The 17,389-nt window shown below is 39.7% G+C and overlaps 1 protein-coding gene across 5 annotated transcripts in view; it reads left to right on the forward strand.

Annotated features, from left to right (window-relative positions):
• The window catches only part of ZSWIM8 (zinc finger SWIM-type containing 8), a 63,145-nt gene that overhangs the window by 11,239 nt on the left and 34,517 nt on the right, over positions 1–17,389 (forward strand). For all 5 annotated transcript variants that reach the window (XM_055721392.1, XM_055721393.1, XM_055721394.1 and 2 more), the window contains exons 2-3: positions 13,494–13,647; positions 14,777–14,871. In XM_055721392.1, coding sequence (XP_055577367.1) covers positions 13,494–13,647; positions 14,777–14,871 — 249 coding nt within the window. The remainder of the gene's footprint in view (positions 1–13,493; positions 13,648–14,776; positions 14,872–17,389) is intronic.

Genomic DNA, 17,389 nt, shown 5'->3' on the forward strand with positions numbered 1-17,389 from the left:
GCCTGGCTTTGTGTATCATAAATTGTGATTCTCAACACTTACCCTTTAGTCCTTTTCTTTTAAATATCCCTATACTGGAATTCTTACCTGGTAGATCTGCGTCTGTCTCATCCTGTGGAGAGTGTACCAACACAAATCCTTATTAATCTGTGTAATTGAACTGCTTGAATGCCCAAGTTTCATGCTTTTAGGAAACACTGATTGCTGATGTAAAAATTATTGGTGTTTGACATTTAAGCTTCATGGCAGTCCTGCTTGTGGGTTAGTATGTAATTAACAGGTGTACAAATGAAATGACAGCTTCTTCTGAGAATCTAATACTTTGTGAAGTCTATAGGTTGTCTTTTAGTGATTCTCTTGAGCTGTTTACAGTTCCTGCTGTATATTGCATGTAATTGCATTTTCTACCTCATATTTAGGTCAATAAATGCTGAGATGGGAGAAAAAGGGAAATGCAGCTGTAAACTTATTTACCAGAGCTCTAGGTGAAAGTATCTATAACTTACACCTGCATGTAACTTTCATGCGTGGCTTGAAGAGAAGGTGATGTGACACAGAGAAGTTAGTTGTATTTGACCCGCCCGAAATGCCTTTGGAAGTTTTCACTGACTGATTGCATATAAAGCAGCAGTGCGTGGGGTCAGCTAAGCTGCTTATCCTTCTCAAGGACAGGGAGTTAGTTTCCCCTAGCTAGTTATGAGCAGCATTTCAAGACTTCTGTGGACATTTTCAGAAGATGGTTGGCTTTGCTTCAGTCTTGTGGTGGAGAGATCTCAGGAGGTATTATGCATTTGCCTAAGCAAATTCATGCAATGGGCTGTAGTTGATCAGTGCCTCACAGTTTTCCAGTGCTACTTTTGTTATTATTTTTGTGCACCGAAAGTGATAGGCACGCTTGTAATTTAACTCCTTCTCTCTAAACATTCTGTAGCTGCCTGCTTCATATATTCCTTGGTACCCCATTTTGTCTCCCCTCTTTTGTTCTCTCTATAGGTGATGCGAGGGAAGTGGGAAAGAATTTCTCTCTTGTTAGAGGAGGAATCTTCTCCAACCATAGGATACTAAGAAATGATCAGATGGGTGCCTTACTTGGAGTGAGAGGAGATGTAATAGCTGCGGGGTGAGAGCTTGAGGAGGGCTAGGGATGCCGGCTCTGGAAGCCTGTCCCCCGTAACTGTCCCAGTTCAGGCTGGTGGGGACTGCTGTGCTGCGCCTTTGAACAGCGGTGGGAAAGCTAGAACTGAAGGACATTGCTGAGTGGGCTCTGTAACCTCCCAGAAGCCATAGACCTAGGGTTAGATTTGGGGAGGTTTTTACAAAACTAAAGGAGATAAAAAAGAAGAGTCAGGTAAGATTTTTTTCAAAAGCATTTAGATATCTTACTTCATTTGACTCCTGTCTATGAAACAGATTTTTAAACCTCTAATGGTTTCCCGTTTGTGGTATTAAGAGGTGGTATCTTCGTTTAGTTCCTGACAGATATTTAATTAATTTTTTTTTACCCTAGAGGTGAGAGTGCCTCATTCTTGATCTGTTCTTTTCAGACAATAACTTTCCCATCAGCCCCAGAATAATTGCCCTGATCTCATTCTGATATGCTCAGTAATGCAGCTCTTCAGTCTTTGCCAGTGCATTTGTTTAGAGGCCAAGTGATACTGCTCTGGGATTTAGACACAGGCAAAAAGCTGGTTAGAGATTAATTTTGCATGTAATACTCAAGGATGGATACTAATGGTAGAGAGCAGCTCATTCAGGAGTAGAGGCTCCATGGTGTTTTGTGTGACTTCCTCTTGGCGTCTGAAAACACATCAGTACTTCTTGATAGAGATTGAGCCTCAGCTGTGATGCAGTCTGACTTTTCGATGATTGTTTATGTTCCATTGTCTATATTCAGAAAAATATCTTGTCCCTCTTGGTCTTTATAGTTTGTTTTCTTTTTTTTGTTGTAGCCTACTGGAGATAATTTTGAATTTTCAGCTTTTAGAATACCTTTTGTGGGGCAGAAGTAGGAGTAACTGGTGGTATGAGCCTTGCTTCTAGGGAAGGGGAGCTGTTTGGTGCCTGTGCTCTGAGTACACCATCCCGATTATGCAGTATGCTTTCTGCACGGGGTGAGGGAGCGACGAGTAACAGTGCAGGGGAAATTACTTGCCTGAAGCTGATCTGCTTCATCAGCTGTAGAGTTATTCTGAATGCAAGCTGCCCATTTTGTCACGAAACCTTGGCCAGCACTGGCATGAATACAATGTTCTGTAGCACTGTCTGCCTTGCTTTACAAAAATCTGCTGTTCATTTTAGGATTTCTAACAGCTGTCGATTGCTTGCCCAGGCTGCTCTTTTTTTGAAATCAATTCCTTTTTTTTAGGGAAGGAAATGGAAGGGTGTTTGGATTAAGAATTTTCTTGTCTGAAATAACAGGAGGTTTTCATGTTGTGGATGCTGTATTGCCTGCCTAATGCTGGTATTACGGTTGTGGGATCTCTGTCATGTTGGAGTGGGCGAGAGTTTAGAAAAGAGCTTACCGACATTTTGCTCTTGAGATGCAGAGCTTATGAAGAGACAAATAGATCTCATCAGCATAAGGCATCAGCATAACATCGAATACTTCAGTTTCATTGGCACAGCCCTGTGCAGAAGATTTTCACAGTTACTGCATAGGAGAAGCAGTAGAATTAAATGGAAAATACACCTTTCTGATCTGGATTTGACTTGTGTGTGGAGAGGTTCTGACATTTGTTCAGAGCAGATGTTTTCTGTAGGTAGTTGTACATGCTTGCAACAGAATCTTATGTGAACCATGAGGCAGAACTTAAGTGACCAGGATCTTGGGAATTAAGAGTTTAGTGACGGAGGAATGAGCTGATGTTTTTGTTCTGGAGTCACGAAACCAAATAATGAATTTTGGTTTAATCTTTATTTCCCTCCCCCATCAAACATCTCTTTGGTTACCAAATATAACTTGTAGCTTTCCACCTTCACCTTGTCCTGATGTTCTGAAGACTTGATTCAAGTGTTCTTGGTTTTTCTAGAGATCTGGTGTCTAATGTTGTAAGAGTGTTGTAGCTATGACGTTTTAAGGATGTAAGGAAGACAAATCTGAAAGGAAAGAAGGGAAACCTGTTCTTCAGCCAGCTGACCTTCGGAGTGCAGAAAAAGTTTTCACATGTGCAGCTCTTCTGTCTACTAATTGCAGAGGACCTTTGAGGCATGATTATACAGCTGGTTGTCTGCTTAACAATTAAAGTTTACTTGGGCATATTGAAACTCTTTAGTCATGTTTACCAGTGGTGAAAGGAGGAATAACGTGATGGGGTGGTTATTTTCCTTATCAACATCTTATGATGCTCTGGAAAGAGGATTCCTTCAGATATTTTGCTTTTTGAAAGCGTTCCTGCTGACATACGAAACTGCAGACAAAGCTGGGAGGAGTAGAAGCAAGAAGCTGCTCCAAGAAACTGTATTGAGAAGTTTGCCTCCATCTTTACGTACATTGTAGCCTCTTGCCATGAGGAGCTGTTTTTTGCCACATTTTTGAAAAAATCCTGTAGCAGAAAGCATTGGCCTTTTTCTTCCCACATAGGTCTGCTCAGCAGTACCAAGCACCCTAGATTTCCCCTGGTAATGCCAGTACTACGTTATTTGGTTAAATTGTAATTTCTCCCTATTGATTAAGTTGTCACATGAGTAACAGTATCCCCACTGGCTGTTGTTGCAGCAGGATTATGGTAGACACTGATACTTTGTGGTATGAAATAATGTTTCTGCATCATTTTGTGGAAGTTTCCAAAACAAAATTGTGTTTGGATTGTCTGGCAAGGTGATCTGAGTAGCTGATCTGGCAGTCCTTGTGTGGCTCGGGGTCTCATCTGGTGTGGCATGGGGGCTAGAAGGTCTGATTCTCAGGGAAGAAGCCTCATGGAGAGAGTGTGGGAGGAAAACCGAACCATTTCCTCACAAATCTCTGGAAATTCAGGGAAAGTAAATACTGCATTTATCAGTGTGCGCCATGCAGGCTAACATGAGAGTCCCTACTATTCATCTGGGTCTGCTTGATTGTTTTAGCTTTAAAAGGAGGGGCACGGGGAACTAGAGCACTGTGGAGAAAGCCTTTCTGAAGTTGCATCATGACTGCTTTGTACAGCATTAGAAGGTTTTGCTACTGGTAGAAGGTTTTTGCTAACAGGAAGAAATGACGAATTACTGTAGGGAAGGTTGAGACATGGCTGTGGGATTTTTGGCAACTCTTACTGATCTAAAGTCTTAGTGGGTTAGGACTCTTGGACCTTACACACAGGTGCTGCATTTTCTAAGTTTTAGTTCTCAGATCAATTATTGCTTAGCATTATAAAGCCTCACCAGTTTTCTTTATGTAGGGCTTTTTGGTGCCTCAAGGAATCTTGTGGAAGTGTCACCAGGAGTTGGCATAATACTTGATGACTTTATGATTAAAAAGGTGTAGCTTTAAAAATAATACTACAAAGGTGAAATACTTTTTATCTCAGTGTAATATTGAAACAGCAAGAGTTGAGCTGAGTGTGTGGGATCCCTCCTCTGTTAGGTGCTCAGATTCTCTAACAAAAATTGTGTTGGGATGCAGTCTCCATGCTTGATGTTAGCAAGATTGTGATGCCATTTCTCCACAGGTGAGCAAAGTTAAGTCAGCTGGGTTTTGGTTGTTTTTTTAACTCTGTATGCATGCAAAGAGTGAGTGTAGGAAACCACCATGAAATGGGTTTGTCAGAAATGTTTTTTTAAAGTAATTCAGATGACCTGAAGGGGAACTGCAAGCCTTAACAGGTTTAATTTAAAATTACTGACACTTGAAAAAGACCAGCCCACTCATCCACTCCAAATCCACAATGTGATTTAGTATTGTATTCTGCAAATCTACAGGGCTTGTGTGCAAATAAAATATGAGGGGTTTTTTGTTGTTGTTATTTTGATGTATTTTAAGGTCTGTCTTATAGAGGAAACTAATTCTTGCTTCCTAAAATGTCTTGAAGGCAGAAGTCATGGTGTCAGGATATGTTTATGCAGTCAGCCAAATAATATACTTCTCCCTTTTGAAGGCAAATGTAAATACAGCAACAAAAAGATAGTCTGAGCCATGAAATATTTTGACTTACATGTATGAGCTGTTTGTGATGTAGCGTTAAGCAATTTTCAGAAATCAAATTGAGCTGAAATTTGACTCTGTACTATGGCTTTTGCTGTAGATGACGGAGACTTTGGTGGTGAATTGGACACCCTCCTGTGATAAAACAAACCTTTTTGGACTGGATTGAAGAAAAAAAAAAAAGCCATTCTTAAAACATTGTGATGGTTGTAACAGAATTTGTGTAGTAACCGTTGCTGCAGTTTGTCAGTTAAGCGTGAGGTTTCTGGACCATAATCTGCCCATCTGGATTTTTATTTTTAACAGTTTTTGGCTATGAATCTCATCAGTCTTATCCAGTAAATGCTAATGAAAAAGTTCTGTTGCTTATTTGTCTTCTCAACTGTTTTGTACATAAAAATGTCATTCTGTGGCTTAGGGCTGATGTAGGCCTCCCCTCAATTCTTCTTTTTGCTTTCAATGTGGTCTTATATATGTCTGGTTTTGCTACCCTGTGACATTATTTTCAGTGTAATTTCACTGCTGCAAAATGGTTATGGGATCCAGATAGAGTTGTGTAACTCTAGCTGAGGAAATAAGAGGTATGAAAAAGTCTTGTAAACACAGATCCCATTAGAGTTTTTAATACTGTTAGTAAGCTTATGAGGGTAGTAGCAGTGGAGGAGGAGGAAGAAAACAGCAAATGAGAAGCAGACCTGCTCTTAAATAAAAACAAAAGATACTTAGTTGATAACTTTCCTTCCTGAGAGTTCTGCACTATTGACAGGCAGTAAGAAGGGTAATGTGCAAATTTAACAAGTGAATTACATAGGTAGAAAACCACAACTGAGTAACCCTGATAGTTCTTTGTTTGCTTTATCCTGTGAGCAAATGCATGTGCTAGTGATTCAAACTGAATTTTGATTTCTTCTCTGGAGCATTTTGCTTGTTCGTTGATCATTTAGTTCTCTCTAGGGCTATGTTTTCAGTTAGAAAAAAAAAAAAAGTGTGTGTGTGTATTTTCATTCTTGCACAGTGACAATACCATCCTGCCATACAACCCTAGTGGAGAAAGCTGTATTTTTAGAGTTTTTCCTGTGGCTAACTTTGCCTGAAATACCTGATGATTGCATTACAGTGCCCTGTCCTTGCTGGCTTTCTAGATCTGTACTTGCTAGCCTGTTATAAGAACATTTTAAAAATATAAAAACATTGAGAGAAAACCAAAGGAGCTCTCAAGTCAGAATGCTCCCCCCAGTCATCTTTTCTGAGCAAGCCTGATGAACCATCAATCAGCGGCAGTGTTTGTAGCATCCTTTCTCCATTGCTTGATCCCTATTTTTGTCTTATTTAACCTTCTTGGTCTGTCACAGTGTGTGAAAAACTCACACAGACAAATTCCACCAAAGGCTACTGTTCTGCATTTGTTGTTGGAGCTGGCTTTGTGAAGGCTTAGGTGTTTTGCAGGGAATTGGTTTGCAGCGGGTAGTATCGGAGAAACAAACAGCTGAAACCTTATTCTGACTTGGTACAGCAGGTGTTCTGGTGTAAAGGACTTGTTTATTTTCTTAAGATTGGCACTGCCTGAATACTTGAGGAACCAGGAACAGGTATCTTCAGACTGGTTTCCTTAGTCTGTAAAAGGAAAATAAACTACTTTTTAGCAGTATTGTGGTTTGCTTGATTTTTACAAGGAATGTTGTGGATTTTTTTCTTTCACTATAAATTAGCATGGAATTACTAATCTGAAGCAGAGGAATGCTAACTGAGGACAGCTGGGAGTCAGTATTTGAATATTGCACTATGTCTTCAGCTTTTCAGATGCTTCATTCTGCACGTAGTCAAGCTAGACCAGGACTGGGTATGGATGCAGGTCCTTGTGTCTGTTCAGCTGTCAGGGTCTGACGTTGCAGGGTCCTGGTTCAGTCTTGGGGTCCTCACCCCTGGGCTTGCCAGTTTGGTTTCTTCTCTTGAATTGTGTTTGGGGCAAGAAAATTCATTCTTGGTGCCTGTTCAGTATTTGGCATGTCTGCTGGGCTGCCGCAAAAGCACCCATTAGCTCTAATTGTGCTGAAGCAATTTGTGATGTGTGTGCTATGAACACAACTTAGACCAGCTACCGTGATTCAAGGGAAATGCGTTACTAATTGTAAGAAACAGAATACAGTCCTGAAAGAAGGCATCTTGAGTGAGATTTTTCTTCATTACCTAATGTGCTTTATTAGATAGTCAACTCTCGGCTTGTCTATCTCATCTTTCTTCTGCTGCATGGTGTAGCTTCATAGTTGCTCCAGCTGTTCATCTGTGAGCTGTTACAACAGAATTTTCTCATGCTGTTCAGTTCAGTTTGAACTCTTTTATCCCAAATATTCTCTCCCCTCACTCTGACCCATTTTGGCACAGGTGTTTAAAGGTGAATGCTTCTTCTGTTGTTTCAAGTGCTTTTATGTTATCTCTCTGTACATTTAAATCTGTTGCCTATTTCAGTTGGGGTGTTCATGGTAAGTATTTAGTTTCCTTCTGGAGCTTGGTGGTTGTGGTTCAGTACTTCATGTGTTCCAACTAAAGTCTTCATATGTTCCAAGTCTTAAGGCACAGACTAGAGCAGTTGCAATATTTCTTCTACTCAAATGGAGAACTTTTCCTTTACATCTCTGAAAACACAGCTATCGTTTTTGTGACTGCACTATGAAGCTTAGATTTTGTTGTGCTTAGTCTGATTTGCTCCTCAGAGTGTAATCCCAAGACTATTAGAGGATGCTCTTCATATTCCACCATTTCTATGTATTATGTACTTGTGCATTGTAGGTGTGCTGAGTTTTTTAATAATGTTGCCTGAAGTTTGGGAGGTTGTATGGGACAGGTATTAGCTACCCATCTCACAAGTCTGTGCTTGGAAGCCACAAAGGAGCAAATGGGCAGAAATGTACCCTTACTGCTTACATAGGCTGCAAGTATATCAGGTCAACACTTCTGACGAGATTCCCTTTCTGATCACTTCATAGGGCTGGGACCTACCTGGGCAAAATGTTAATGTGACAGAAAAATGACTGGTGGTGGGGTGTCTGTGACCCATTGAATCAGTTCTGCCCTTAACTGAACGCCTTGTGGACAGAGCTTTGGAAGAGAAATGCTTTTGAAGGAAAATATCTTATTTTCAAACTTTTGCAACATGCTTCTGTTACATACCATGTGTCTTCTCCTCAGTTCAGAGGTGAATTTTGTTTATTTTTAAAAACACATGTAATGTTTTTTATAGGATGTTGATTATGTGGTAAAATAAGCAATGGCCTAAATACCTTGGATCTAATTTATGTGAAATGAAAAGTAAATTTGTAATTAAAAAGCTCATGTTTCATTTTGCAATGTTCACCTTGGGGAACTTTTTTTAAAGTTACAATCAGAGTATTTGTCTCTGAGTATTACAGAGTTGAAGACAAAGGTGAAGTTTTCTGATGTTTCTTGCAGAGTTTGAGACTTGAAGGAATATATTCCTTTGGCCTGTACTTCTTAAAGACATCAACTCTGAGAATAAATTTCTAGGAAGGAAAAAAGAACAAGAGAATAAAGTAAAACCAACACCAGAATTTTAGACATAAATGTAAAAAAAATAGAAAACAGCAAGAAACCAAATAATTTTGAAGAGTTTTTATTTAGCTATGTTACGGTTAAATGTAATGCTTGCTCTGCTTGCCTGTATCTGAGAATTCTTAGCACTTTTTGGTTTTCAAGGGTATCAGAGAGAGAATATATCACTGACCTAAGAGACACTTTACTGATAGGCGCTCAACAAAATAAAATGAGCAGAAATGCTTAAAGTGCGTTCTACAGTAACAGAATTCTCTTTCTACATGGCAAATCCTTTAAAAAGCAATGTAATAGTTAACCATTTTAAAAACGATGTTAGTAGAACAGGTTTTATAACACCCCCACGTACCTCCTTCACTGGTCAAGATTGCACTCTGATTATTTCCTGTTAGTTTTTCTTCTCACTTTAGCTTTTGATACCAGAAGTGCTTCACTTAATTTTCTTCATCTCCTTATTCAGAGTACAGTCGTATTACTTTGTTCCGCTCTGTTACGTTTTGGACTGAAGCCAGCGGGAAAGGTGAGGGGAAATGTGAGATGGGGGCCAGGGGATGGCTATAAAATCAAAGCTATAGACATGTCTCTAAAAAGATAATGAAGCCTAACGTGCCGGTTTTCTTAAGGTATATATAATAAAAGCAATGCATCCTGTCTTTGCACTGTGCCTTGTCTGTTGCTGTGAGATTTGTTCACTTGCATTTGTATTTATTCAATTACATAGAGTTTCTTTTTAGGATGTGTGTCAAATGAAAGTAACCTAATGGAAATAATGTAATTAGATAACAAATACATTCATTGCTTGGTCCAGTTGGTTTTCCTTTCAGATCCATTTAATAACTCTTTGGTATTCTCATGGCCCCTGTTTTGTGGATTATTCAAGCAGATTTGTCTATCATAGAAACTCATTTATTGTACTGAAGGAGTAATAGCTCAGTTGGAACATGACCTGTTTTTATGACTAATTGTTGACTGCAGCTTGTTACAACCTACCCTGTATTAGGAAAGCTTAAGCAATGTGGCTACTGTGTCAGTAAGCCCTGCTGGGACAGAAGTTGTTTCCACTGATGAAAATGCATGTTTGTGTGCATAGCTTGTGTTGGATGTTTTGGGGTTAAGGGTTGGGGTTTGGTGTTTTTTTTTGTTGTTGTTCCAGCAGAAATAATTATGTCTATGCCAGAGTTTTAGCTGTTACAAAATGGCTATAAAAATCAAACCTGTAATTTACATAAAACAGTACCAAAAGGGTAGGATAATCCCCATCAAAGCTGCGTGTTTCACATGGCAGTAAACAGATCGAGATGTGATTTGTTCAAAATGGTTTGGATATGCTTGATCCTGCTTCTCACGTAGGAGGTATAGATGAGATGGCCCCTCAAAATCCCTTCCTGACCTGGGTTTTGCTAGGCGTTTAACCTGTAAGTGAGAATGGTTTGAGGTTGCTTATGCTTTGCCTGTGACTTTATTCTTCCAAGACTTGAAATTATTCCTTTGTTCTGCCTGGGTCATCATGTCTGCTTCCCAAGAGGAAGCACTGATTTTTTGCTAGTTTTGCTCCACAATTTAAAATGATCTTCTGCCTTGGATAGATTTGTCTTCCAGATTTGTCAGTTTTGTATTACATCTTTGATTTCACTACTGTATTGTTTTTTATATTAAATTTGCAATCTTCCTTGCTGTCCTTAACTTTTCTTTCTGAGCAGAAGCTGTGATGCTTTCTCCTTTCCTTTATTAGCAATTTTTTTTTTCTTGCCCAAATTTATTATAGGACCGGAGAGTACCTTTTATCTGTTTTATTGATAATACCTTTTGATACATCTAGGTAAGAATCCACCAACCCTGGATTTGTGTACCTAGAGATAAACATTGAGAATGGTTCTCTCTTTGTTTAAGACTCAAAGGAGAGTATTCAGAGTCGATTTTAAGCACGCAACTCAGGCTGTCCTGCTGACTGTACAGGAGGCCTAAGGGGAAAAGACCCTCTGATGATCCCTAAGTGTCTTACCTTGGTTACATAGGGCACTAGCCCTTGGAAACTTAGGGCAGCTTAACTTCGTAATTTTGGTGTTTGTTTTGTGTGCCAAGTTAGCTACTGTGAATTCACTTGCCCTCAAAGTATCATTGAAAAATTATTTTCTACTTTTCAGTTATTTTCTACTATTTCTTTTCCATGTCTCTTTTTCCTTGTAGAAAATTCAGTGTTTTAGAAAGATGCATGGTTTTATAGATAAGGTCATTGCTTTTTAGATTATTTTTTCCCCCACCAGGTTTTACTGCTTTCACCTGATTCTGAAAAAGTCTGGGCCATGTGCTGTGCCCGTCCGACTGTGGGTTATGACACACCAGATAATTGGCCACCTGTCTTCTGATTACTGCTAACACAGTACAGCTGCTGAATCAGTTAATAAGTTCAACACCAAGTCAGCCTGTTACCTTAGTTCGCTGTGTAAAACCATTGAAATCGAGCTGGCCGACTTGTGCTGGAGCAGGTGAGGAGAGCTCATGTTGTCTTCCCAGTTTGAAGAAATGCTTTCTCAGGAGAGGTAATTTCAGTAACACTTGTCAAAGTATTTTTCTTGAGCTAGTTTAGTTTAGCATGAGCGAGAACAGCCACGTTATGTAATAGAGAGGTTGAGGGGCGATTGCAATGATCGTACTACTGCTCCTAGTACCAGTACTACTCTACTAGTACCACTGAGACCTAGTAACTGTGTGTGTGTCCTAGTCCGTTGCAACAGTAAAATATTTTTTAAGAGTAAGGTGTACTGATAAAATAATAAACAGAATGCATTTGCTTTTGTTGCTTTTGTCTGTCTTTAGCATTTCTAATCTAATCTTCTAAACCCAGCATCAAATCCTTGTAAAAAGGAATACCATGTAGGCTGCAGGCTCACAGCTCTTCGAAGAATGTGCAGGTGTTTCACCTGGTAGTGAAGTCTTTTTTGAGTCTTGTACCTTGTAGAAGCTGTTTAGGTTTTATCTCTTTTCTAGTGTTGTGTAATGAAAGACTTGGATGAAGTGCCTCTATACAGAAAGTGCAGTTAAAACCGCAAGAAATACCTCTGCTTTCATTGCTCAGAGGAATTTCAAGCGCTGAAGTGTCTCAGTTTGGACTTTCTGTGGTATCTCCTACTACTGTACTAGCAGCAATGATATTTAGGTTGGCTATGTTGCACTAATTAAAAACAGTATTTTGTTTTGTATTGTGACGAATTAAAAACAGTAAATTTTTTTAGTGACTTGATAAAAGCTGTACACCTGTTCTGGTTGTCAGAAGTGGAAATCTGATGACTTTTCTGCCAAAATCTTGTTTATTTGCTAGCTGTAGAGAAAGGGACGCTCTACTTTTCTGTCGTTTTTCATTTTACAATCTGCTACTTTCACATTTGTGCATGGGATTATAGCACTGTAAAACAGAGGCTCTGTCTATAACATAGAGTGAAAGTCACTGGTGATGGAGAAACAATCCTGACGGTAAAAGACTGACTCTATTTGGGAGATGGGTGTGCTGCCTAATGAATCTAATTTCACTGCAATCAAAAAATCATAAATGTGGATGTTTGAGAACTATTTCCCTTCCATATTTATGTAATCCTTCCACTTTGACAGGTCTGCTTGGTACTGGGGGAGTTGTTGGCTGCTTTGCTGTGTGCGTGTGCTTTCAAAGCCCTCTCCTTCCCTGTCTGTTTCCCAGCTGTTCCGACTGGAGGTTGTCTCTAGGCAGAGGGTGAGAAAGCACTTACTGACATCAGGGCTTAAGTTTTCCTTTGATATGTTGCCTGGAGGCTGGTGGGGAGGGAAAGCTGAGGGCCAGATTGGTTTACATTCTGGCTTCCAGTGGTGTTTTAGAAGCTGGTTAGGGAGGTGAAGAGACATAACATTGAATATCTGAAACTGAACCAATTAGGCTCTTGGCACCAGGGTTTGGAAGACAGAGGAACCAAGGCTGCTGTGGCGATGGATCAGGAAGTGATCTCAGTGAAGCACCGAGGTGCTTGCAGATAAGGCAAGTCTGGCATTTTGTATGGAGTGTAATCCAGCTCAGAGTGAAGCAGAAACATAAGACTCCCATAGCCCGATTATAAGAAATCTTCAGCTGCCCTTAAAAATGTAAAAAGTGAAGTTAGTTTGGTAGAAAGGCAGTGGTTAAATGTATTTGCATAAAGCTCTTGGTGCCTTCAGCTAAGACCCTCATGAGCTCAGTGTAGTTAGCACTGGACAAACGTGTGAATTCACAGCTGCTTCTGTAAAGAACTGGAAATATAAAGACAGGTATCATATGAAGGGTGGTGGCGAAGGAAATAAAACAAATACTAATTGAAATTAAAATCTTGCAAACGGTTGAATACTGAATGTTAACAAAAAAGTTGATACTAAGGTTACTGGATAACCTTTCCATTGCCATCTTGTGCATATAGACTGCAATAGTTCTCTGCGCAATCACCTGGTGTTCACAGGATGTTGCTGCCATATTCTAACAGAAATGTATGAAAAATACTTGGTTACCTTAAGTTTTGGTAAAAGGCTTCAGTTTTGTCAGGAGACAAAGTTGAAGTCACTGATGTCTGCTTGGCTAACGTAGCTTTCCTGACAAACTTTTTTGGGAATGTGTACCCATGCCCTTAGGGGGCTGAAAACGAACGTGAAGTTGGCAGGCAGTCCTTCAGAAAATTTCTGTGCTACTTTTTGTCTATCTGAATTGGTCCTTGAGCTTGGTGAGAGAAGTGGAAGAACTCCCTGCTCCCGTCTCTTTAGCCTCTCATGAGTTTTATTCTTTGAATGGCTAAGTGCATTTTGCTTCTTGTCTCGTTAGATGGGTTGGTGATCCCATTGGTGGAACTGTCTGCAAAACAGGTTGCATTTCACATTCCATTCGAGGTGGTGGAGAAGGTTTATCCTCCAGTGCCCGAGCAACTGCAGCTTCGAATCGCTTTCTGGAGTTTCCCAGAAAATGAGGAAGATATCAGGTAACGAATACTATTTCATTGATACTTCAGGAAAAGTTCACTGCGAGAGAATTGTTGCCCATTTGATATCCGTTATATTTGCTGCTTCTGCTGTTCTCATGTGTGTTTTGTAATATGTGGATGGATTACTGTGTGATATGCTATGATACGGGGTTTTATTTCAGGGTGAGCTGCCCTGCACGCATCCCAGGAAAAGCATGTACACATGCAAGTTTTATGTGTAAATGACAGCAGAATAAATGCACCCTTTAGTTTGCCTGATAGTAACTATTCTGTAGAGTTTTGTCCTTACGTTATTCTTAAGCGGTCTTTCCAGTTTAAATCTATTGCTTGAGTCAAGAGCTTTAACTGGGCTCAGAAATTTCTGGGGAGGACTGGCTTAGGGTGCTGTGCAAGCCTTTTGTTGGTGCAAGTGGGAGAATCGGAATTTGCTGAGTACATCAGTGATCAGAGTGGATACAGTCAGGGATGACTATATTTCTTATGTTTCCACATAAATTGTGTGAGTACATAGTCAAAAACTCGGTGCTTTTAGATCTTTTACCCATGTGTTTATGCTGAAGCTTTTATACTACAGGAGGCCTACCCATGTAAATGCGCATTCAGAATTTTTTTGCAAAGTAGTGATATTACACTCCTTTTAGAAAGAATCATCCTGAAAGTTCTCAGATGCATTCATTTAATGTTCTGGTGTAGATGGTGCTGGTGTGATTTGTAAGATCACCTGTGGGGAATCAGAGCAAGCCAGCTGGTTGTACATGTTCATTACTCTGATGAGCACAGATCTGAAAAAATGGCATGTGAGCCTGCATGTAAATCTTCTGGAAGTACAAGGATTTTTTACTGTGGCATGCTAACGTTGGACCTTAAATTGATTTATACTGTATATAAAACCTTAATTTTAGGGTATGTATGAATTTGTATTTCGGAGCCTTAGTTTGGAATTCCTAGAAGAGCCAGTGGCAATACACAAACCCAGTTAGGAAGAGACTAATGATTTTTATGGCTGAATTGTGATGCAGAAGTGGCGGAAAAGAGCTGGAAACGTCAACAAAGAATTTAAGAAGATAATACTGTGAAGTTTCTAAAAAACTGATTGATCTTGATATGTTATGTGTATCTCTTGCAGATTGTACTCGTGTTTGGCAAATGGCAGTGCAGATGAGTTCCAGCGAGGGGAACAACTGTTCCGGGTGCGGGCTGTCAAAGACCCTCTCCAGATAGGTAAGGACATTGCAGCTCCACGTCTGTAGATATTTCAGATTCCCAAACCCATATCCGCAATGGGACAGCAGTGCTATGACTATGTCTCAAAACAAGCTTTTCTGTCATCCTAGACTAAGCTCCCTGCCCCATATGTTCTTTGTGATGTGGTGAGCTAAATACTGTGTTTATTTCAGCCTCCATCAGCTCAGCTGTGAAACTGAGTGAAAAGCCAGAAATGTTTTGAAAATTAGACCTTTAATCTGACTCAGCATTTTGGAAAAAAAACGTAAATGCCTTTGCCTCCGTAATGCTTAAATTCCACATTGATAAAGAGAACTTGGTTTTTTAGTCATATGATCAAATTAATGCCTTGCCTAAAGTGCATGTATGGCAGAGAGAAAGTTTGCAAGGTTTAATTATTCTTACAACAAAAGGATTGCTTTAATAATACAACTAAAAATACTACTTGTAGTATTTTGGCAAAGCAAATCCCTGTTTTAAAACAGTGGGTTTTATTGCTTCTCCTCACTTCTCATGTTCTTTTTATGTTTTATGGCTGTAGAAACTAATCTTAAAGAATTGGACTCTGGATTTTTCATTAAAGCCTTCTGAAGTAAAGAAAAACATTGAGCTGGCTTTTCCAGTGTCAGCTGTTAGGAAGGCATTATGTGAAGTAAAGACACTGGTATGTCAAGGTGGGCCATGTCAATCTAACGCAGACGTATTGGGTTTTTCTGCAAGTGTAAGCTTCAGAAATAGAATACTAATTGGCTTGTGGGAACTGAGCCTGGTTGTAATAAGAAAAATGATAATATCAAAAGCTGTGTAATGTTAAGGAGGAAAGTTCCTCTGTTTTCCTGTGATGAGGAATGGAGACTTCTATGGACCTGTTTATTTGCTAGCACCAGTAATACTTAACTCTCAGTGATCAGTGGAATGAATGAAGTTAGGTGAAGAACCCTCAAGAAAGAATGAAAGTGACTTGTACTGTAAAAGTTTGGGGAGAATGAAAGGAGGAGATAGTCATTGAGATAGCAGATTGCAGAAGACTGATGAACTGCTATCTGAATATGGGGTAAAGCATCTGAAAGGATTTTACCTAGTCTGTTGTCTACTGTAGTAACAGTAGCAGGAATTCTTGGGAATGGAAGTGAAGTACTTGCTCATACTTTAGGTATGTTGAGTTGTCAGTGAGACCAGAGAGTAATTTTGGAACATCAACGAAATTGAGCTAAATAGGATTAAACTGACTTTTGAGTGCATTTGTAAGCTCCTGATATCAGGACTGAAATGCTGAGAGACGCCTCTAAGGCATCTGCTGAACTTCAGGAAGGCAAATGTTTGAGAGAGGCAAAATGAGCTAAAATGTAACTGGCTGAAATTCTGTAATTCCTGGGACTTTCACTATGTAAAAGGGCAGAGTATTTAGTATACAGTGGTAGGACTGTGCTCAAAACTTGTTTCAATAGTCAATTATAAGGCAAGGAGGTGTAAAGCAGTGTAACTGAGCAAAGGCTAGAAATAGTGCAAACCCTGTGACTGGGGGAGGAATAGGGAAAAAGAGGAGGTGGGAAATGATACAGGGGAGAGGAACTTCTGAAGTACACATATGGCAACTCTGCTTCTTGGCAAAGGATTATGTGCGTGGAAAGGGAAGTAACTCTGTTTAAACAGTAACGTTGTTTCCTCCTTAGTAGAGGAACTTTATCTAATGGAGGGATTTTAACTCCCCGCCCCCCCCCCCGCCCCCCATGAGTTGCAGCCCCAAAACTAGGCAGTACAGGTGGGGTGGATATAATTTCAGTTGTCTGCTCCAAATGATTTTAAGGCTTGTGGTTGCATTTTTGACTTTCATATACTGACAAATGGGAAAAAACCCACAGGAAACGAAGCAGCCCTTGAGAGGGGATTTGATTTGGAGGGGGGTTGGGCAGTGCTTTGTGATATTGTGATCGATAGGACAAAGCTTGAAATGTGTTGTGTGCTCTTTTTGTCCCATTTGCCTTTGCAGTATAAGATATGTTTTTGATTTAAACATAAATGAGTAATCTTAATCATCTTGCCCACATGCAAATCCATATCCATAATTTCTGAACAATAGCACCTCTTCATCACATTCCAAAACCCCACTTTTTTATGGTGTTCTACTGTATATACACAAAGAATTGGCTTTTACAGACCTTCTCCTGCGCATTCCCTTTGTAGCAGTCATATACCGGGCTCCTTGCAATGAAGACATTATTGCTGTTCTCAAATAGGTGTGTTGTAGTTGCTGATTTCAGGCACTGACTTTCTATCAATCTCTTAATTTCTTTTTAACAATTGAGGGAGCCAGTAGCAGGTTCATTCTGGGTTCTAACTTTGTATCTCCTTGAGTAGTGTCTCGAGGTCTCTGTTTTTTAGAGATTCTCCTATCTTGGTTTTAAACAAACATGTCCACAATTGCCTTGCGTAGTTGCCTGTCTAAAAGCTTTTGTTCAGCTTTCATTTTCCTATTTCTGTTAGTCCTGAGAAAGTAAGAGAGAAAGTTCTTAAA

This window comes from Falco cherrug, chromosome 9 (assembly GCF_023634085.1).
Source record: "Falco cherrug isolate bFalChe1 chromosome 9, bFalChe1.pri, whole genome shotgun sequence".
NCBI classification, from domain to species: domain Eukaryota; kingdom Metazoa; phylum Chordata; class Aves; order Falconiformes; family Falconidae; genus Falco; species Falco cherrug.